Source organism: Schistocerca gregaria, chromosome 7, assembly GCF_023897955.1.
Source record: "Schistocerca gregaria isolate iqSchGreg1 chromosome 7, iqSchGreg1.2, whole genome shotgun sequence".
Taxonomy (NCBI): domain Eukaryota; kingdom Metazoa; phylum Arthropoda; class Insecta; order Orthoptera; family Acrididae; genus Schistocerca; species Schistocerca gregaria.
In genome coordinates this window covers 53,207,582-53,230,088 of record NC_064926.1, presented here as the reverse complement: position 1 = coordinate 53,230,088, position 22,507 = coordinate 53,207,582, and the positions used below count along the sequence as shown (strand labels likewise).

The following is a 22,507-nucleotide window of genomic DNA, read 5'->3' as shown; positions in this document are numbered from 1 at the left end:
TGTCAAAACAAATGAGTGTGTTGCATTACGTAAATCTAAATAGCACGTAGGAGTTAAAAGCACGCCACGAAACGCAGAAGTGAGAGACTTCATCACACAAATAGCAAAAGTGTCTGCATTACAGGTGGTATCTCGGTGAAACATAAAAATCAAAATAAAAGTTTAAAATATTATTCAAAATTACGAAGGAATACGTGTAATAATAGCACACACACCCATGGTATTGTACGTGCGAGAAAAATGCACGTGAATCGTAGTCTGTAGATTCTTGCAGATTTGCCTTCGTATGTTGCGGAGGGAGTGAACGTCGACAGAGGTTCTGAGGTATGCGGAGTGTCTGCTCGTATAGCTTAATGTGCAGTGCAGTAGCTTGCGAGACTCGGAGGTGAACCACGCTCAGATAGAATGTGAGTAGTCGTTTAAAGAGCATTGGCCTGGTAAACTGGCCATTTAGTGTGTGAGTATTAAGCTATTTTCCAACTTTGTTACGCAAATACTGGCCAGCTCCTGAATCTCCACACCGGAAATTACGATACATAAACGGTTAAAAGACGGTAACATGCTGCTGGGGAATATTATACTGCGCGTTTTGCACGCGTGTCCAGAAAGCGCCACCTGAGGCTGCAGGAGTGCCTGAACGAAGAAGCTGCCGACCGATCATATACCGCACAAGTTAGATCGGTGGCATGTCACCGCGAATAGGTAGGCCAGGGAAGCAGTGAGACCAAATGAAAGGTCGTGTGGCTAGGGTCTTCCGTCGGATAGACCAGCCGAGCGGTACAAGACTATTTATTCAATGCCACTTCGGTGAGTTGTGTGTCTCTGATGAGGAAGACATGATTTCCACCCACTCCCCGTGGGTGAAAATCTCCAACTCAGCCTGCAATCGAATCCGTGACCACTTGCATGGCATTCTGCCGCGCCTGCCACTCAGATATCCAGGTGGACACGTCAGCAATGGTACCCATCGTTCCTTCAAGAAGGCTTGCACATTCCTCGCTAATTGCGGCTGGATATTGTCCTGCTGAAATATGCAAATTTAACGGCAGCAGGAGGGGCAGTTCCTTGGGCTGTGAAACCACTCTGATGTAGTGACACTGTTCAGATTTCCCTCAAGACTTAGGAGGCGAGATCACGTGTTATAGGAAATGGCGACCCAAGCCATCACACTCGGGACACGTCCCGTCTGCCCCCCATCAATCTGCCAGATTACGTTCACCACGTCGGCATCGAACGCGTATGAGGCCATTACTGCAGGACAAGCTGAAGCGGGACAACATTTTGCAATTCAGCACGCCACTGTCCGCGTTTACCTACCGATTGCAGTTTGCGGCTTAGGGCCTTTTGGATAATGGGAGCCAACGCAGTGGCATGCTTGCCGCCTATCCAGCCCACAGAAGACGGCGTCGAACCGTCGAAGCAGGCAAGTCCACACCCGTTTCAGTGCTTCAAAGTAGCACCAACTCTGAAGAAGACGTTTCTCTGTCCGTTACGACCAAGAGGACAAGATGGTGGTCATATCACACTGTGGTCATATTTTGTCTTCCAATACCCTACCGATAATGCGTACGTCCCTCTTTTTTCCACTGGTTCCATGTAAGCTTTACTGTTGAAGCGGTGCGCCCTGTACCATCTGAAATGTCACGGAAAGAGAGATTCGCCTGCCTGTTTGGACGCACATGCCAGTATTCCACACTATGATGTCGGCAACTCACAGTGACATTTGATATGACAGCTCCACACGGACTTAGTGTACCGTGAACACTGACCTGTACGGTAACAGAAAAGTGGGCACTGCAGGGCCTCCGTGCCCGCCACCTCTCTGGTATTTAAATCAATTGTCATACACACATAAGAAAAAAGTTTTGCATCACCTCGGTTCCGAGAGCTCCGGAACCTGTACAGAAAATTGGAGTAGAGATAAACATAAGCATCATTTCCGTCCTTTTTATTGCTCATGAAAACCACACATCGCATGTTGTACCACCATAGAGCTAGACCTTCAGAGGTGGTGGTCCAGATTTTGCACAAACCGCTACCTCTAATAAACAGTAGCACGTCGTCTTGCATTGATGCAGTCCTGTATTCGTCGTGGCACACTATCCACAAGTTCATCAAGGCACTGTTGGTTCATATTGTCCCACTCCTCAGCGGCTATTTGGCGTAGGTCCCTCAGAGCCGTTTGTTGGTCACAGCCTTTCCAATGCGTCCCAGGCATGTTCGATATGGCTCATGTCTGGAGAACATGCTGGTCACTCTAGTCGAGCGATGTCGTCATCCTCAAGGAAGTCATTTTTGCACGAACAATAGGGAGAACCGATAGAGGTACCCTCCACCACTCACCGTCAGGTGGCTTGCGGAGTATGGATGTAGATGTAGATGTCCACGATGGTGGCACGAAATGTCCATGAAGACGAATGCTTCGCCATTATGCTGTCGATATGGTTGCACTGTCGGTCGGAGGATGGTATTTACGCTTTGTACAACCGTTACGGCGCCTTCCGTGACCACCAGCTATGGAACTGAGCACCAGATAATCCCACCCCAAAACAGCAGGGAACCTCCACCTTGCTGCACTTGCAGAACAGTGTTTCTAAGGCGTTCTACCTGCCCGGGTTGCCTCCAAACACGTCTCCGGCGATTGTCTGGTTGAAGGCATATGCGACACTCATCGGTCAATAAAACGTGATATCAATCCTGAGCGACCCATCTATACCGCGATGCGTGGTATCTTGGTTGCAAAGATGGTCATCGCCATGGACGTCGGGAATGATGTTGTTCATCGCGGAGCCTATTGCGCACAGCTTGAGTAGTAGCACCACGTCCTATGGCTGCACGAAAAGCATTACTCAACATGGTGACGTTGCTGTCAGGGTTCCAACGAGTCATAATCGGTAGGTAGCGGCCATCCACTGCAGTAGTAGCCCTTGGGCGGCCTGAGCGAGGCACGACATCGACAGTTCCTGTCTCTCTGTATGTCCTCCATTTCCGAACAACATCGCTTTGGTTCACTCCGAGACGCCTGGACACTTCCCTTATTGAGAGACCTTCCTGCGGACCCGATCGAACCGCGGTATTGGCCGTCTAGGCACGGTTGAACTACAGACAACACGAGCCTTGTACCTCCGTCCTGGTGGAATGACTGGAACTGATCGGCTGTCGGACCTCCTCCACCTACTAGGCGCTTCTCATGCATGGTTTACACCTTTGAGCGGGTTTGAACAGTCAAAGGGACTGTGATACAATATCAACGGTCAACGTCTATCTCCAGAAGTTCTGGGAACCGGCGTGGTGCAAAACTTCAGCTATTGTGTGTCTACACGTACTCTTATCTTGGCGTGTTACATGCTATTGTTTCTGAGTGTTTCATTTTTTGCCATAGTGTGTGTGTGTATCTTGTTTCTGCTTTGTGTTATGAAAAGCAAGACTCATCGATTGTAAAAGGAATACTCGCACTTATGGAAACAATTTTAGGTTATTGTACGAAATCATACACAGTCTGTGTCATAAACTACATCTCGAGGAAGGAAGGAATATTGCTTTGTAGATAGATGTCTACTTGATGCGCTTACTCACACCTGCGCACAAAACGATAAACACAAGTATTTCCATGTTTTCTAAAAAATGAAAAGAAAAGAAAAAGAAAGAAAGAAAGAAAGTAAAATTCATCTTGTACCTATCAGAAATCAGTGGAAATACTGTCATATATCGAAAGCATGCCCTACTTGATATAGTACACAAGGTTTGTTTCTTTGCTTTATAAGGAACATGGATAGATACGAGTGACCTAAGTCCACATACACATTCCTAAAAACAATTTACAGCTCATACCAGAAGATGCTGTGTGTCTATTGTGAAATCGTCGTTATGTCGGTAGTACTGCAACCGCGTTTGTTTGGAGAGAGTAATTTACGTAGGCAGGATGGGAGGACGCGAAATTGGGCTTTTGGGAATGGAATGAAATTATACAGTAGTTAAGACCTATGAGCATGGAGTAAATCAGAAACAACATAGCTGCTCATTTTATACCTGAAGTATGAACTTTTCTGAGATTATCCGTTCTATGTACTAAGCAGCACCTGTGTAGAGACTGGTTACGAGAGAAGCGTTAATTGACATCACTATTGAAACTATGACGTATGTTGTATGATTAGCAATGTCATTATTCAAATCAGTGTACTGATATTCTACTCGTGGGAATAACAGCAAAGTTGAGGGACAAATTGATCATGGAGAAACTGTTAGGTAGTCTTGTAATACCGTGCGTTTGCGAATAAAGGTCTCTAAACTGCGACAGTTCAATCACAATAGTGTGTATCGTTACCAAAGTGAAGGTTCATAAATTACGATCATTGCAACCAGAATGTTATTCGTTGTTCTCAGAATAGGTGGGAAGTATGTACCAGGACTTTGTGATGGCCATCTGTACGACTGAACCCCAACTGTAGTGGAGTAGTGAATTACAGGCAGCTGGAAAACATTATTAACGCTGGAAAAGAAGGGAAGGAGCACCGAACTCAGTCCACTCTCGCCAACGATGTACAACTACTAATGCATACTTGCGCAGATGTAATTTGCTCCCTATAGTCAGATCGTTGTATGTTTATACAAACAGAACGAATATTTCCAGGTAGGCCGCAAAGAAATGGCACTTTTGCGCAAGTGTTCATCGCAAGCTGTACTGGTATAAACAACTATACACGCCCTTCGAGTACCCACTGAGGAAAAAGATTAACATTTATACACCTTGATATGCTCCGCAATCTCTCCGTTAATCCCTATAACAACCAAATTACAGAGGTATTATAATTCTTCCGCAGCATCAGACAAATACTGGTTTCCTAAATTTAAAGAAAATGGGTCCGCGGCACCAAGGTCCTAAATGTAAGAATGATTCTTTTCTATTTCCACTGAGCTGTACCAACTTGGTGCAGCCATACCAACTTCTATTAGAATTCATACCATCTCATCCCCAAATCCTAAGACACAACGACTCCAAATGGTCAAACAGTCATCGAAAATAAGTCGCAGTAACTTCTTTAAGGAATTTCCATTAACCGCTCAATTACGTTTACCTGGAACCCTTCAAGTAAAACTATTCCATGCTACTACGTTCAGGGTATTAACCTATTTGGAATCAGTAATATCAGAGACTCCAGATGTTAATCGCCAATATTATAATCAGGCGCTATTGAGTCCTTTCTCTTTCTTACGGGGTTTATCCTTTGTTTTGTACATTTGAGGAAGTTTCCATACAATTAATCAAGTGACATCTGAGATAATTTGACTATCCTACTGACGTTATGTGAAACATTCTTCTGTACATTGTGATAATTTGTTGGAAATATGGAGAGAAAAGCAACACGATAGGGTCAAAGCAGGATAGGGGAATCTAGCAAAATTCTCCAGATAACCGTTGCTCACAAATGCACCGCAGCGCAGTTGCGGAGAAACAAAGAGAGCCAGTCAGCGACGAACACGCGTATCTTCGTCCGCAAGCAGATATGTTTGGTTGTGTTCACTGTGCAGTGCGGTTTTGTCTGACTAAGGTGCTGCTGTATCAGACAGTTCCATTATTTTTCTACGACGAAGTCTACTCTACAGCCCTTTTGAGGGAAATAATTTGGAACACTTGCTTTAGAAATATTAGTTAAGAAGAAAAGGTTGTTTAAAACTTAATTCTTGTTTCTTTCACCATTGTCCTAGTTTATACAAAAAGCTTGTATTCTACCTTCGGAATGGAAATTCATTGATGGGTTCTCTTCATTACTAAAAATTAAAACGTATGTCCCTTGATTTCAATATTAATAACATTGCACCATTCAATGCAACTTGTCTACTCCCATACTACAGTGCTGTTTAAGGAGTATCTTTGCAGATAATGTCAGTACGGTACTTTTAGAGTAGTTGATTTAATAGCAAAGTTTTACCCAGTATACTTCATACAAAATTCTTCTCCTTGGAAACACACCACGGCTTGGTATTTAAACTTCGTCTCGCTTTCACAATTCAGCTGTTCATTTACTTAATAACGACGCTGTACAGCATAACCAGTACTTAGCCGGGGCAAATCGGCTTAAATGTACACACCGCCGCAAGACTTCAGTGACTGGCTGGCGTTTTATGTACGTAGCTGCACAAGGATTTGTTTGTAAATATCCTCAGATTTCAGGGCGTACGTAATAATTCCCGTAGCACAAGAGACGTCTGCTTACAGGTGTGAAGTTATCTAAGTATTAGTTTAGTGAGACTGGTTGCAAAATAATGACACGAATTAATTAGATAGGAATAGAAAGATGTAGAAACTGACCTCGGTTTGGACTGCAGAGGAATAAAGGAACCCGCAACGCGATACTGATCCTACGAATTATCGTAGAAGACACGTTGAAGAAGGTCAAGGCAACGTCTACAGCTATCATAAGTTCAGACATAATGTTTGACAGTGTTGACTGGAGTTAACTTTAAAGGTAGCAAAAATAAAATACGAAGAGCTTAAGTTTGTCTACAGTTCGTACAAAAACGAGATTGCAGTTGTAAGAGTCAAAGGACACGGAAGGCAAGCAGTGGTTGAGAAAAGCAGGAAGTCTGAGTAGAAAGTGTTTTTAAAAGATGACGTAAATGTAGCTGAATTAAATCTTGTGCTGCTGAGAGAGAGTTAGATTAGAAAATGAGGTACTGTATGTAGTAGGTAATTTTATACTTGACCAGCAAACTAGCTGAAGTTGGTCGAAACAGAGAGGATATAAATGCAGTTTGGCTGCAGAAAGAAAAAGCTTTTTAAAAAAGAGGAATGTGTTAAAATTTAAGTCTTTTCTAAAGGTAGTTGTCTGGAAGGTCAGCTTATGTGAAAGGCGGACTATAAGCAGGTCAGACAAGAAGAGATTGCAAGAATGGAAAATGTAATGCTACGGAAGAATACTGAATAACTGCAAATCGGGTAGGGGCAAATGAAATTTATTTTTGAAATAGCTTGAACGAAGGGATTGGTTGATAGTGATTGTCTTGTATTGTATTGTATTGTATTGTATTGTATGGAACCGGGGACCTAGATACGACGAAGAGGCTTGTTCCCGCCGTAGCCCTCAGTGGTTCACAACCCCACAACAGGCTACAGCAGTCCACTCAACCCACTGACGCCCCTCACCGGACCCAGGGTTATCGTGCGGTCCGGTCCCCAGTCGACCCCATGGGAACGTCTCACACCAGACGAGTATAACCCCAATATTTGTGTGGTTGAGTAATTATGGTGTAAGCGGACGTAGAGAAAGCTTTTGCACAGCAATGACCGACGTACTGTAACTGAGGCGGAATAAAGGGAACCAGCCCGCATTCGCCGAGGCAGATGGAAAATCGGCTTCAAAACCATCCATAGACTGGCCGGCACACCGGAGCTCGACTCTAATCCTCCTGGTGGATTTGTGCCGGGGACCGGCACGCCTTACCGCCCGGAAAACAGTGGGTTAGACCGCACGGCTAACCAGGCGATCTGATAGTGCTTATCCTTAGGCATGAAGAAATGGTCAACTTGATAATGAAAGGAAGGGTGGTGAGTAAAAATTTTGGAGTGAATACATGGTGTGTCGTAGGGCGATCACTCTGTTTTTAAAATAACTGAAAAGCCACGATCGCTTCAATAGTTTATTAGATGACCGGTTTCAGGAGTCTGAAGGTTCCATCATCAGATTTGGAACATGGATTAACGTCTGGTGACTTCATTTTTATTTTTTTATGGAAAGAACGACCATGAGAGCAGTTATTTATTATTTTTTATTGGTTGTGACAATGATTTTATCAGTTGGTCTGCCTCATATGCCATGATGTACATATGGTTTTATAAATGATAATCCACGTTTCAGATCTTCAGAGTGCCGAAACCGGTCATCTAATAAACGATTGAAGCGATTGTGGCTTTTCAATTATATTAAAATTTTTGGAGTGAAACGAAGCGAAGGTTACGGTAAGTAGGTGCAAGTGGATGTAGATATGAAGCTGAAGAGGCTACATGATACCAGTGTTCTGACTGAAGCCGGCCGGAGTGGCCGTGCGGTTCTAGGCGCTACAGTCTGGAGGCGAGCTACAGGTACGGTCGCAGGTTCGAATCCTGCCTCGGGCATGGATGTGTGTGATGTTCTTAGATTAGTTACGTTTAATTAGTTCTAAGTTTTGCGCGACTGATGACCTCAGAAGTTAAGTCGCATAGTGCTCAGACCCATTTGAACCATTTTTCTGACTGAAGCCCGCAACAGCAACAACAAAGACGACAACAATAATTATTATTTGGAAACATATTACTTGGTTCGACATCCTCTACCCTGCAGTGGTTCAAATGGCTCTGTGAACGATGCGAATTTACTTCTGAGGTCATCAGTCGCCTAGAACTTAGAACTAATTAAACGTAACTAACCTAAGGATATCACACACATCCATGCACGAGGTAGTGTTCGAACCTGCGGCCGTAGCGGTCGCTCGGCTCCAGACTGTAGCGTCTAGAACCGCACGGCCACTCCGGGCGACACCCTGCAGTGGTAATATCATTCAGCTTTTCTCCGACATGCAGTAGTGATGGGAGTGAAATAAATTTGTGGCAGTAGGCAGTACGTTTCTACCCAGAGTACGCGAAAGAACTTGCCCCCTTCTAACAGCCGTGTACCGCAAGTCTCTAGAGGAACGGAGGGTTCCAAATGATCGGAAAAGAGCACAGGTAGTCCCAGTTTTCAATAAGGGTCGCCGAGCAGATGCGCAAAACTATAGACCTATATCTCTGACGTCGATCTGTTGTAGAATTTTAGAACATGTTTTTTGTTCGAATATCATGTCGTTTTTGGAACCCGGAATCTACTCTGTAGGAATCAACATGGATTCCGGAAACAGCGATCGTGTGAGACCCAACTCGCTTTATTTGTTCATGAGACCCAGAAAATATTCGATACAGGCTCCTAGGTAGATGATATTTTCCTTGACTTCCGGAAGGCGTTCGATACAGTTCCGCACTGTCGCCTGATAAACAAAGTAAGAGCCTACGGAATATCAGACCAGCTGTGTGGCTGGGTTGAAGAGTTTTTAGAAAACAGAACTCAGCATGTTGTTATCAATGGAGAGATGTCTACAGACGTTAAAGTAACCTCTGGCGTGACACAGGGGAGTGTTATGGGACCGTTGCTTTTCGCAATATGTATAAATGACCTAGTAGATAGTGTCGGAAGTTCCATGCGGCTTTTCGCCGATGATGTTGTAGTATACAGAGAAGTTGCAGCATTAAAAAATTGTAGCGAAATGCAGGAAGATCAGCAGCGGATAGGCACTTGGTGCAGGGAGTGGCAAATGACCCTTAAGATAGACAAATGTAATGTATTGCGAATACATAGAAAGAAGGATCCTTTATTGTATGATTATATGATAGCGGAACAAACACTGGTAGCAGTTACTTTTGTAAAATATCTGGGAGTATGCGTGCGGAACGATTTGAAGTGGAATGATCATATAAAATTGTTGGTAAGGCGGGTACCAGGTTGAGATTCATTGGGACAGTCCTTAGAAAATGTAGTCCATCAACAAAGGAGGTGGCTTACAAAACACTCGTTCGACCTATACTTGAGTATTGCTCATCAGTGTGGGATCCGTACCAGGTCGGGTTGACGGAGGAGATAGAGAAGATCCAACGAAGAGCGGCGCGACTCGTCACAGGGTTATTTGGTAACCGTGATAGCGTTACGGAGATGTTTAGCAAACTCAAGTGGGAGACTCTGCAAGAGAGGTGCTCTGCATCGCGGTGAATCTTGCTCGCTAGGTTTCGAGTGGGTGCGTTTCTGGATAAGGTATCAAATATATTGCTTCCTCCTACTTATAGCTCCCGAGGAGATCACGAAGGTAAAATTAGAGAGATTAGAGCGCACACGGAGGCTTTCAGACAGTCGTTCTTCCCGCGAACCATACACGACTGGAACAGAAAAGGGAGGTAATGACAGGTGGCACGTAAAGTGCCCTCCGCCACACACCGTTGAGTGGCTTGCGGAGTATAAATCTAGATGTAGAAGTGAAGAACAGTTATTGTGATAGACGTTGGCCAAGATATGCACAGTGATTTGGGTTTAGACTCACTTTATGGCATCTTTGTGGTGCTCCACGCATTCAGAGAGTTCCCTCCATGCTGAATCTTCCTCTACATCCTCGTCCTTAGTATCTCCTAGCGGCTCACTCGTACGGTCTTTACGGTACAGGTCTTCTCGAATTTGGCTGAGCCTGACGTTGAGGACCTCCAGCTGGGCAGCTACGTGGATGATGAGACACGCGAAAAACAGGTCGAGGCACATGGCGGCGAAGTAGGAGTACTGCATGCTGAAGTACTGCAGTATGTACAGCAGCTCGTAGACCGGGGAGACGGTGTCGCGGCTGGTGTACCACGCCATGGCGGGCAGCTCGCGATCCGGAGGGCCGACGCCCAAGCTCCGCATCACTAGCGGCATGATGGCCCAGACGGCGGGGGCGGTGCCGCCCACGCCGGCCATGCACACCGTGATCGTCTTGGCCGAGCTGTACGACGCGTCCAGGATGGCCGCTATGCGCGGGTTCTCCAGTTTACCCTGCTCGCGCCTGCGGTCGTCGATCGTCTGCACGATCTTGAAGACGTCCTCCTGCTTGATGACGAAGACGAAGAACTTGAAGAGGCCCAGTATGGTGGTGACCAGGAGGCACACGTCCTGGATGATCCTGTTGGCGTCTCCCCAGAAGTAGTACAGCCCCTGCAGCTGCCCGATGAGGAAGCTGAACTGCGTGAAGAGCACCCAGATCCGGTACAGTGTGAAGCCGCGTACTCCGGGAGGGCGCCAGGAGCCGCCGAGGGCCAGAACGCGGGCGTTCATCCACAGGGCCGTCTCTGACCAGGGGATGTGCCCGTCCTTCATCTTCGTTATCTCGAACTGCGGAAAGAAGACATTCATAGTTGGTTACAGCAATCATCGTAAAAAAGATCTTGTACTGATCCTCTTTTTAAACAATTAAATCGGTAACTGCACTAAACTCCACTCTGTCTCCAAAATTGGCTGACGGGATTTATAGGTAAATACTGTTCAGCCCAACCATAATGACCCCTGGCCATCATGACACTCGGTGGTGCCACGTGCCATGACGGCTTAATCGGTAACGAAAGTACCGGGTGATCAAAAAGTCAGTATAAATTTGAAAACTTAGTAAACCACAGAATAATGTAGATAGAGAGGTAAAAATTGACACACATGCTTGAAATGACATGGCATTTTATTAGGACCACCCCATATTGCTGGACGCGTGAAAGATGTCTTGCGCGCGTCGTTTGGTGATGATCGTGTGCTCAGCCGCCACTTCGTCATGCTTGGCCTCCCAGGTCCCCAGACCTCAGTCCGTGCTATTATTGGCTTTGGGGTTACCTGAAGTCGGAAGTGTATCGTGATCGACCGACATCTCTAGGGATGCTGAAAGACAATATCGGACGCCAATGCCCCACAATAACTCCGGAAATGCTTTACAGTGCCGTTCACAACATAATTCATCGACTACAGTTATTGTTGAGGAATAATGGTGGACATATTGAGCATTTCCTGTAAAGAACATCTTCTTACTTTGTTAGGCTAATTATTGCTATTCTGATCAGATGAAGCGCCATCTGTCGGGCGTCTTTTGAACTTATGTATTTTTTTTGTTCTAATAAAACCACATAAAACCCCATAGTATTCCAAGCATGTGTGTCAATTTGTACCTCTCTATCTACATTATTCCGTGATTTATTCAGTTTTGAAATTTATACTGACTTTTTGATCACTTGGTATGTAAGCGGAACCGAAACGAACGGAGAGTACACGACGATACGTGCTGCGGTTGGGAAAATCCACTGACGTTAGCGACATTTACAAGAGCAGAATGTTATGGCCGGCTCTTGGGAACGACAAAGATGTTCGACTATTCGCATGCAGAGTTACGAAAAGCGTCTGAAGCGCGGTGAAAGCACGAGTAGTGTGCAAGGTGCTGGACACCATTACTTCGTCACAGAAACTGGATTGCGGAAACTTACCCACTCGGTAAAGCAGGATAGACGTCTACCCGTGGCCGATCCGTCGGTAGAGTTCAATCTCAGTGCAGGCACAAATTATTGTTTCTTAGGACACAGTGTAGTGCACGTTGTTGAACGTGGGACACCACAGCTGACGATTCTCACATGTTACCATACTGACTCAATGACAAGCGTCAATTACGGCTGTAGTGGGAGCGGGAAAATGGAGGCTCGATCGTGGTACAATGGAAACGTACACGTCGCCTGTTCGTAGGTATCACATATCTTCTTGTACCAGTTCGAGGGTCTATTCTGGAATCGACGCTGCTCGAAACAGGCACCGTTCTACGGATGCACGCCGGCGGCGTGGAGATTGGTTTGGAGTTGGGGGGGGGGGGGGGGGGAGAGGAGGGGCGGAGAGTGAGAAAGAAGTACTGTGCGTCTAGTTTGACGAACTTTGTAGTGAACTTCTGTTATGACTTCACCAGCAAATTCATCTTACTCGAACCCTGTGGAACGTACCAAGGGTGCCAGTGAGCGTCTCCACTGCGCCCGAAAGCCACCAGCCCTCAAGTTGACGAATTTTCGTGATCTGTGTGAACCTTTGTGGTGCCACATAATGTCCGGACAACTACCATGGGCTTGTCGAATACATACCACGTAAAATCGCCGTTACGTTTCGTTCCAGATTTTTAGTAAGTTGTTTAAGCAGTAGGTATTATTGTATTTGCTCGTAAAATTACTCGTAACCGTCAGACAATTTCCGTGGCAAAATGTATCATCTACAGATCACCCACGCGTGAGGTCCAGGCAAGATTTCCCCATTGACCCCCAATACTTGGGTGATACTCCAATACCGAAGAGCACTGACAATAGTGACGATTTAAGAAGGGGAAAATAAACTGAAGACGAATTGAAGTTTGTGTTAGGGAGCTGTTTTGCCTCTACGGCTATGGCGGTCTAATGGCTAGCACACCTCCGTACTAAGAAAGGATACCCTGGTTCTAATCGCGGACGTTGCATAAATGTTAATTCATTTCCTCATCTTCTACCATTATCGTAGATAAAGTTGAGACTGAAATATCTTAAGGAAAGTTTAATTATATCAGATACCCAGAAGTAGTTAAAGCGACATTAATCACAACGTAATCACAGACGATAAATTATCCTCTTTCACCAACGGCATTTTCTTATATTTAAAGGTTTGACATTTTAAGGTTTGTGAAAATAAATAATCTGAATGAGCAGAAACGTCATTGAAACCGGTACAGTATATTTTATACCATTAGTCTACATAATTTAATGCATAGGAAATTAACTCTCTAACAACATCAGCTCGGTCATCTACAGAACCAGCTGATTATTGGTATCAGACTTTTCTTCCCCGTGCCATCTGTCAGACAAAGTTATAAAAACACAGATAATCCCTTTACATCCAGAAGGAATATAGTCAACAATACGGGAATCCAACACCAACCAGAGACCTATCTCAGCGTGATACAAGCGAATGAAAGTACATCTGGCTAAAAGAATTTACAAAAAGAGGCGAATCTGCTTTAAATAAAAGTATAATATTAATCTCACAGCTTATCTCAACCGCAGGTAAGAATTTAAAGTGAAATAAGTAACGTTTAACAAATTCATTTATCTATGCTCCATTAGTCAACACTTACTACCCCACCAACAGACAACATAAATTTAATGGTCAGCTTGCACAGATAAACAAAATAAGTGGGATGTGCTGACGCATCCTGGTAGGGTAATGGGCCGCTGTTTTGTACTCGACAGTGAATGATAAGCTAGGCCAGCGACATTGATGTTGGCTGATGGCTTCTTTTATATGTTTTCAAATTATTTACATGACTGCGCGTATGTGTGTTGTGCGCTTGTGACAAACTCTGCCTAAAGCAAAAACACTGTTCGAAGCTTCTCTGCTCCCCGTTTCCTACCAGCGGCCCGTCTGACACAAATAATCGGAGAATCCCAGTTCAGTAGTATTCCGATCTTGGTTGATGTCATGCAATACACCAGGTAGCTTGTGACTCCGCGTGAAAGTAGATGTCCCTGATATATAACACTACTATTGTGATTCATGTTGACTTTGCTTTTAGACGCCCTTTGGCTTCTACAGCTTTAACTATACCGTACGATCGTGGATATGTGGCATATACAAGTTTGAGTGTCAAAAAGCTTTACCATACAACATAATTACAGCTTTGTATAGCTAGATACCGTTTTCTTCAGAAACATATGTGTCTTAACATGCATTATGCCAAGGTATGCCGGATGTCGACTTATAAACTAGTTCCAGCCAAATGAAGTTGTATAGTATAGTCTCACGTGCTTGATCTGCATACAGACATGCTACCCGATATTCTCAGTAGATGTTTCAAGTTTTTCGCCATCTCTCACACAGTGCCATCATCGAAATTCGAAGTTTTTATTTCTTTTCCCTGAAGTTCTTCTTTCTGCTATTCGAATTCTCTCCTTGGTTTCCTTTTCTACTTGTTTTGTGTACATATTCAACGACACAAGGCAGTCAGGGTTGTTGACTGCTACCTCCCTACTGCCGCCACACTCTCTTCTTGTGCTTCGACTTAGAACAGCTGTCTCAATTATGCACTAAATAAAGATAACATTTTCACTCCCTCTATTTTACCCGTTATAACTTGAAAGTTAGAAAGAGTGAATTGCAGAGAACGTTGTCGACAGAGTCTTCTAAATCTAACAATGCTATAAAATTAGGCCGAAATATCCACAAACTCTTTTCTACGATGAATCATATACCCGCCGTTTCAGTATTCTTTAGATAAGTCTTGTCAGTCTGTAGGAACCACGGTTTATTAAACTAGTTGTCCTATCGTAGCTCATAACTGTAATCAGTATTAAGATTATCCATGTTTCTTGAAGTATGACGGTTACAAATTTGCCATCGTCTTTTATTTCTCCCAATGATCTTAATAACTGCATGGAAATATCGCCTACTCCAACTGTACTCTTTCGACTGAGGTGTTACAGAGCTCTGTCAATTTCTTTCTGGGTGATTGCGGCCCCATTCCAGCTGGTTCCTGTTCTCTTTCTCTCATACTGCCATCGACTCTTCTTCCTTATACAGGTTATCTAAATGTACATACCACAATTCTGCTTTCATTCCTTGGTTCGTAGATATCATACTATTTGTAAAAAAATCTATTTTACTGTTTCTTAGCCTAAGAAGGAAGAAAAATTAACGTTTCTCCTCATAAGGGATGAGGGAAAAAACTCGGATTAGGGAAAAATGGGGGAAAAAATTTGCAATAACCATACAAAGGAATGGCACCAGAATTTACTTTAAGCGATTTTGGGAAATCACGTAAAACCTGAATTAACATAAATAGTCACTACAGATTTTTCAGCTCTTAGAAAGTAGCTATTAGATGATCTTCGTAAAAAGAGAGAAAAGGGGATACAAATTACTAGCGAATAAATTAAATTTAACTAATTTTTGCATATTATCATGTGTATTCTCTCTGCGTTTTTCTTCTTTGCCCTTTGTTGGGGTTTCTTATTGCCGTTTCGCGCTTGTCTAAAAGGATCTTAATTTACGAGAGCTTTTCATTCCGTTGTTTGTGGACATCTGCGGCCGCCAGCGATCACTTCGATAATCCCGTATCGCGTTCAATGGTGGGCGTCATCTTTCCTGCTTCTAGCGGACGACTAGCTTACGAAAATCACTGGCTACTATTTTTATTAGTTTTCCTTTGAAATGACCTCCTTTCCTATCAGTTTATCTGCGAATTAGGAACCACCAAGTTTATACTATTACATAGTTAACCGTAGTCTTCAGTTCGAACAATACGAGATCTCCTCTCCTGGCCTGTTCAGTTGGAGGGTAATATTGAAATATACTCAATAAGACTTCATCGATGGAGATCACATTATGCTCTTGTTTTGTACACGTTGAGATTGTCGATTACGTAATCATAAAAGCGCGTTAGTTGTGAGCAAATCCTTCCAATTACGACAGTGATTCGAATGAAAACAAGAGTTGGCCGTAACTACAAGTTTTATTGTTTCTTAATACGCTTGGCAAGTACACATACCGATTTCAAGCTTTTCTGGTATATTACGATGTTTACTATCAAGCGATTTTATATAATACAAAATGAAATCTGAGTTAATTCAGAAAGTTGGCAAGAGATCGGAGACCGTACTTGAGTCAATGCCGATATGGAAATGGGAAATTTAAATGACATATGAACAACGTTGAAACATTTCAGACTGAAAAAATCGTGAAATAAAATATTAATAATTGTGTTGGCACATCTAAAATAAAATATGGTTCAAATGGTTCAAATGGCTCTGAGCACTACGGGACTTATCTTCTGAGGTCATCAGTCCCATAGAACTTAGAACTACTTAAACCTAACTAACCTAAGAACATCACACACATCCATGCCCGAGGCTGGATTCGAACCTGCGAACGTAGTGGTCTCACCGTTCCAGACTGTAGCGGCTAGAACCGTTCGGCCACTACGGCCGGCCAAAATAAAATATTAAATATTAAAATGATGTCCTCTGGTGCTAAGACTGTATAACATAGAAAGTGATTGAGGATAACCTTTGGATCAACGCCTATATGAAAATGGGATATTTAAATAACATATTAGCTACGCTGAAACATTTTACAGTAGAAGAAGTAGCAAACCAAGAAAAACTGATAATTATTTTGGCACATCTAAAATAAAACAGTAACTATTAAAACAGTGCCCTGTGATGCTCGGAAAACTTAACATTACAAGAGATCGAAGAATATCCTTGACTCAGTGCCGATATGAACACGGGAAATTCCTGTAACGTATGACCAACGCTGGCGCATTTCACCATACAAGAAATCGTAAAATAATAAAAATTAATAATTCTTTTGGCACATCTAAATTAAAATATTAAATATTAAAATGGTGCCTTTTAGTGCTAGCACTGCATTACAATTACGCGACGGAAATAGTTGTGCATGCAGGTGGAATCTTTGGTCCGTGCGATGGAACAGTGCGAATAACAAATATTCTAGTAAGAACCGCAAACTGCTAAGTACCCTACTGTGGTATTGTCCTTTATTAAAAATTGAATGGGGTGAGACGAGGACGTAAACGGATAGACGAATCTGCCCTTCTGCAGCAAGAAGCGAACATGGCGTCATGGATAGGCTGCAATGTACTTCATGGAGCTTGTTGCCGCCCTCATTGCGGGTACTGAAAAAAGTAACTGAAGGGATTAGAATATGAAATGAGTAAAATCAAAAACCGAGAAACACTGGACAGTGATGGGATTAACACAGAAGCGATTACATGTGCACCTCGCACACCGAAATCTATTTCTCACTCATATCAATTATATATACTAGTGGACGAATAATAAAATTTCTGAGGTCTGGAAATTAGATACAACAACTTCTGTACACAAGTAGATAGAAGAATTGTGAAAACTGCACGAGCATCTTTCTACTAACCACAGGGCACAAAATATATTGTAAAAGAGTAACCCAGAGACTAGTTGTAATTGTTGCAAATATTTTTTAGAAGCTTAAATGGGCTTTAGTACAGGTAGATCGTATACAAACAATACGTTCGCTACTAGAAAAATCACCGACAAACGCAGAGTGTAGTAGAGCGACAAATTCACTATTCATAGATTATTTGAAAGCTTTTGATATGGTAAATAGCGAAATGCTATGGAGATAATGAAACAGAAATTCCTCTGTACATTATAGAGTTAGTAGAGAAAACGTATTAAAGATGAGAAATTAACGTTGCAGGAAATGGAAAACCTGAAACCAGGACAAATTTGGGAGTAAGAGGAGCACGAAGTTTCTCACCGATTCTTTTTATTTCAACTAAGGTGTGATTAAATTAAATTTATGTAAGTAGTTATGACTTCAACGACTATTCTACGATTTCATTGTTTCCCGATGATTAAACTATGATTGCTGAATCCGAGAATGCACTTCATGTAGTTGCTCGTATTTTACCTACTAGGTTTAAATTATATAGACTCTTAGTATCGTCAAAGAAAACAAAAACTATAGTTTTGAGGAGGGAAGAGCCAGTTCCCAGCGTAATAATATTAAATGATCAGAACATAGAAGGAGTAAATACCTTCAACTTATTACGAAATACCATCTCATTCACGACAGAAACGGACTGCAATAAGAAGTAAAAGGATTCAATGAAATTAACGTAACAATCTGCAGAACTCTCAATTCTAAAGGTGAAAGGAAACTCTTCTTAAGACCTACGAAAGAAATCAATATAAACCATGCCACGTGGAAGCGAGCCGTGAACTATATAAAAAAAGAATTGTACAGAATGTGCAAAAACATGACAAGCGATACCTAAGAAGAGTATGCGAGTCACATTATCCAGTAGGAGGAGGAATGCGGATATCGGAGAAGAACTGGGAGTAGACAGGGACAACTAAAAGTACAATATTGTAAGAAAGAAAGATAAAAGTATATCGACATTTTTGACGAATTACTAGGCAGTGGGTAGAAGACCATTAAGGAGACCCAGATAAAGGTGGAATCATCAACAGCTACAACTAAAAGGATGTAACAAAAGAATCAGAAATACATGAAGAAAGAGAAAGAAGGAAGAAGAAGAAGAAGAAAAGAAGCAGACTTCTTAGCGTCACACTAGAAGAAATACTGGAATAAACATGTTTGTTCCTTCCTTGAAACTATCAGGTTAATCGTTCTCAGCATGTGAGCTGAATTATTTCAAAACGTACAGTGTTCTTCCTGGAATTTATTTAAAAATAGCTCATTAGTACAGAGAGCAACAGTCTTTGAGGAACATAGAGCAAAGATTCATGAAACGTTTTGCTTCAGTTCGCGCTGTTAGTATCATTTTACGGGTTATTTCAACTTCCGTGTGTATAATGGAACGTGAGGCTGTTAGACATTTTACGTAACATTGGTGTACTTAACCATCGTGTGCTTACCGATGTCTCAGATACCGAATTTACATGTTTCAGCTGCCAGAGGAGGTGCCGTATGCTTTGTAAGATCCACTGGTCAGAGTTACGACAGAGATGTCACGTTCAGGACATCAGAGCTTAATATCAGAGTCCAGATGGTCAGCTTAATGCCTTCCCTAGTCTCGTCAAATAATATTTGAAAGCTGTTTACGCAGAGCTCATATGCCTTCCTTCTCTATCCCTGCTCATTTCACCTATTGTAATTAAGGAAATGTATTACTGAATACATGTTAGGAATAATAATAATAATACACATTTAATCACCTAGGCTGTGTAAAGAGGATAAACGTGTAAAGAAGGAAAAAACGAAAACAGGTAATGCACTGCCTTATCCCTGGTAGTTCTCCTGTAACCAAGTGTAAAATAGTACGAGAGAGATGTTGATAAATAATACTCAAGGGAGTAGCTACATATGCTTCCTTCGCAGTGATTCTGCACAGAAGACAATCAGTCTCTCCTTCCTTTTAGTCATCAATAAATGGGTGATCAGATAGTTACGTACCCACGTCCGCTTGTGTGTGTGTATGTGTGTGTGTGTGTGTGTGTGTGTGTGTGTGTGTGTGTGTGTCTAGAAGTTCGCTACAGCTTAATCAGAGAAGCTTTTATGCGAGTTAATTTGAGAAGTCTGCAACAAAGAGGGAAGTTAAGGATCTGCTGTCCCTGTTCCGTATCTCCCGATGTATATGCTTATTAACGCTTATCGACACACATTTCCCTAAAAACATGTCCTGCTAAATATTTCGCAGGGAATTCTATGAGGTATGTCTAACAAAACGACCTGCTTCATGGCAACCAACGTGGTCTCTGGAAGTGACAATGGGAAACATAACTTCCTTTTTTATAACGTCCTGACAGACACGGACGAAGGCAGTGAGGTGGATGCTGTATTTGTTGACTTACGAAAAGCATGTGATTCCTTACCACACCATATGTTATTATCGATAGTACGTAGCATTCCTCCGAGTATCTAACAAAATTATTGTTATATTTTAGATTTCTACATACGAGAACACAACATTTTATATTGCATGGAGTCTTCACCAGATCTAGAAGTAACTTACGGCGTGCCTCAGGGAGTTGTGTTGTGATCCTGTTTGATCATGTTGTTTGTTAATGATCTGATGGAAAATATTAATAGATCCTCAGATTTTTCGCAGATATCGGGTCGGGAATATTCAGTAACACAAATTACTGGCTGTTACTGTTTCAAGGGATATGAAAGAAAGATGTCGTAGGCTCATTCGTAAATAATGCAGGTGGGACACTTTGTATCATTGGTAGGATACTGGGAAAATTCAGTGACACTACAGACGAGACTGTTTACAAATCCCCCGTGCATCTCATCTCAGCGCATTACTGAAAGGGATATTGAAAATATACAAAGAAGGCCAACACGAATGGTCACAGGTTTCCTTAACTTATAGGAGAGTGAAGCGAAAATATGAAAAAAGTATGAATGCCAGACCCATGATACGTACAGAAACTAATCCGCGAAAGCCTAATTATAAAATTTCAAGAACCAGAATTTAGAAATGCGTATCGCTCCGGTAAGAATTTTGAGAACAGAAATAGAGTAATCAGCGTTCCCATAATGGTAATTCACCTCGTGCGTCACATTTCAGTTAAACTGGGTAGAGGAGAGGGCTTCGGGGGGAGGGGGAGGTGGGGGGGAGAAGCGTGGTCAGTAACGTATCATACACTTATTTTCTCCAGATATGTCTTAGACTAAGAGTCGCTTTAAGCGTCGTGAAATGAGTCCTGTCCCAGACACTGAATAAATGTTGTTTGCTGCAGATGACAGAAGACAAGTGAAATTCCCTGTACAATATTTCCCCCAGAGACGTTGTTCAGAAGATCAGAGCTCCAAATCTGTGTTCAGACTCTTCCGCTTAAGGCTTTCCGCGGTTTTTTTAAAACATATGCGCCAAGTTCTTTGAAAAGAACGCGTTTATATTGCTTTTCTATTACCGTGAATTTAAATTAGAGTAACAGAACACATTAAGATATCTTCTTGGCTGGGTAACGAGGCCAAATGCTGTAAACGGAAGAAAAGGAAATACTGTAATATACTGATTCATCCGTCGTATGCTTCCCTCACACTAGTTTTGCGCAAGATGACTATGATTCACTTCTTAATTGATACTGTTATTAAATGAATGAACAGAAAGCTATCTACGCCATCGCGTTAAGTGAGTGTAGAAACTAGCTGAAACAGTATCACAGGAGCGCTTTCGGAAGTTGAGACTGCATCGTACGAGACGCAGATACGCGTGCGGTAAATAATAATAAACAAAGGAACGGATCTGGATTCTCAGTCCCTGTCTTCCCACTCATATGATTCTTAACACTTACCAAAGACTTTTTCCGAAAAACGTCTAGAACATGTGTTGCAAAGTTACCGCTGTGCATTATGCTGGATATTTAGGAGGTGATCCCTTACTCTGTCACCGTCGATGAAACTGAATGTGCATACGTACTTTCTGAAGAGTGAAAGTCGAGGCGGCAGTCGTGGCAGAGTGGACGACCCGCTGTCGACTGACCTCCGTGAACAGGAGGACGGATTTTTTAATAAAAGCAGTGTCGTCTGTTTTAATTTATTTATTGGTTTTTATATGCACCAGATATTGGAAAGGCCTACTTCAGATTTAATTAACCAGTGACAGGCCGTTTCTTTCTGTCCTAAAGTAACTATGAATGTTTTTCTGTCCCGTGTCCGCATATCAACTGACATCAAAGACTGTAAGCACTAGTTCCTACAGAAAAAACGCGAGACACGCATTTTATGACTTGCTGAGGTTGACTGTCTTCCAAAGTACTTGTTTACTGCAGCTAAAGTGTCGAGGAGATGGTCCCACGCGAGTCTCTAATTTTCGACGCACAAAATATTTACAAGGAATCGTGACACAATTCTGTGGCCTTTCAATCCTTCTCATTCATCCGCGATATCTTAAACGACGAGAAAGGAGAAATAAACTCCTAGTGGACGGACGTCAGCCTAGCGTTGTAATTTTTGTGGCGGTCTGTGGCGGCGCACCAGCTTTTTAGATTATGATTCATGAATTCTGTCGCAGAAACGAGAGATCTGAGCGTTCAGTAAACAGAGGTTCAGTTCTCTGCCTTCTGCCTCGTGTCATCGACCATATCGACGAAATTTAAAGTATTCCCTATGGTGTTCGCTTAGCTATCAGATGCTTCGTATTTTATGCATAACAGCGTCCTATTTCAGCCAGATGGCTACAGAAACTGAGCAAGTTCCGAGTTGTTTTCAGTTGTTGCGCAACAAAATTTTAAAATCAATCGTAGTATGGATATGAAGTTCACGGTAGTTTAATGTAAAAGAAAAGACGAAAAGCTTGAAGCTAATTTTGCATAAATATGGAAGTTAAGCCTTTATGCACAACAAACTGAATATATTATCGTAATCAAGATAGGCAAGGAATCAATATCAACACAACAATACTGGTCCATTTG

General features: G+C 42.6%; 1 protein-coding gene across 1 annotated transcript in view; it reads right to left on the bottom strand.

The window, feature by feature from the left end:
• The window catches only part of LOC126282162 (odorant receptor Or2-like), a 57,469-nt gene extending 35,903 nt beyond the window's left edge, over positions 1-21,566 (bottom strand). The window contains exons 1-2 of the mRNA XM_049981683.1: positions 21,514-21,566; positions 10,099-10,916 (exon numbers count right to left, since the gene is read on the bottom strand). Coding sequence (XP_049837640.1) covers positions 10,099-10,901 — 803 coding nt within the window. The 5' untranslated portion in view covers positions 10,902-10,916; positions 21,514-21,566. The remainder of the gene's footprint in view (positions 1-10,098; positions 10,917-21,513) is intronic.
• Positions 21,567-22,507: the final 941 nt, after the last annotated feature.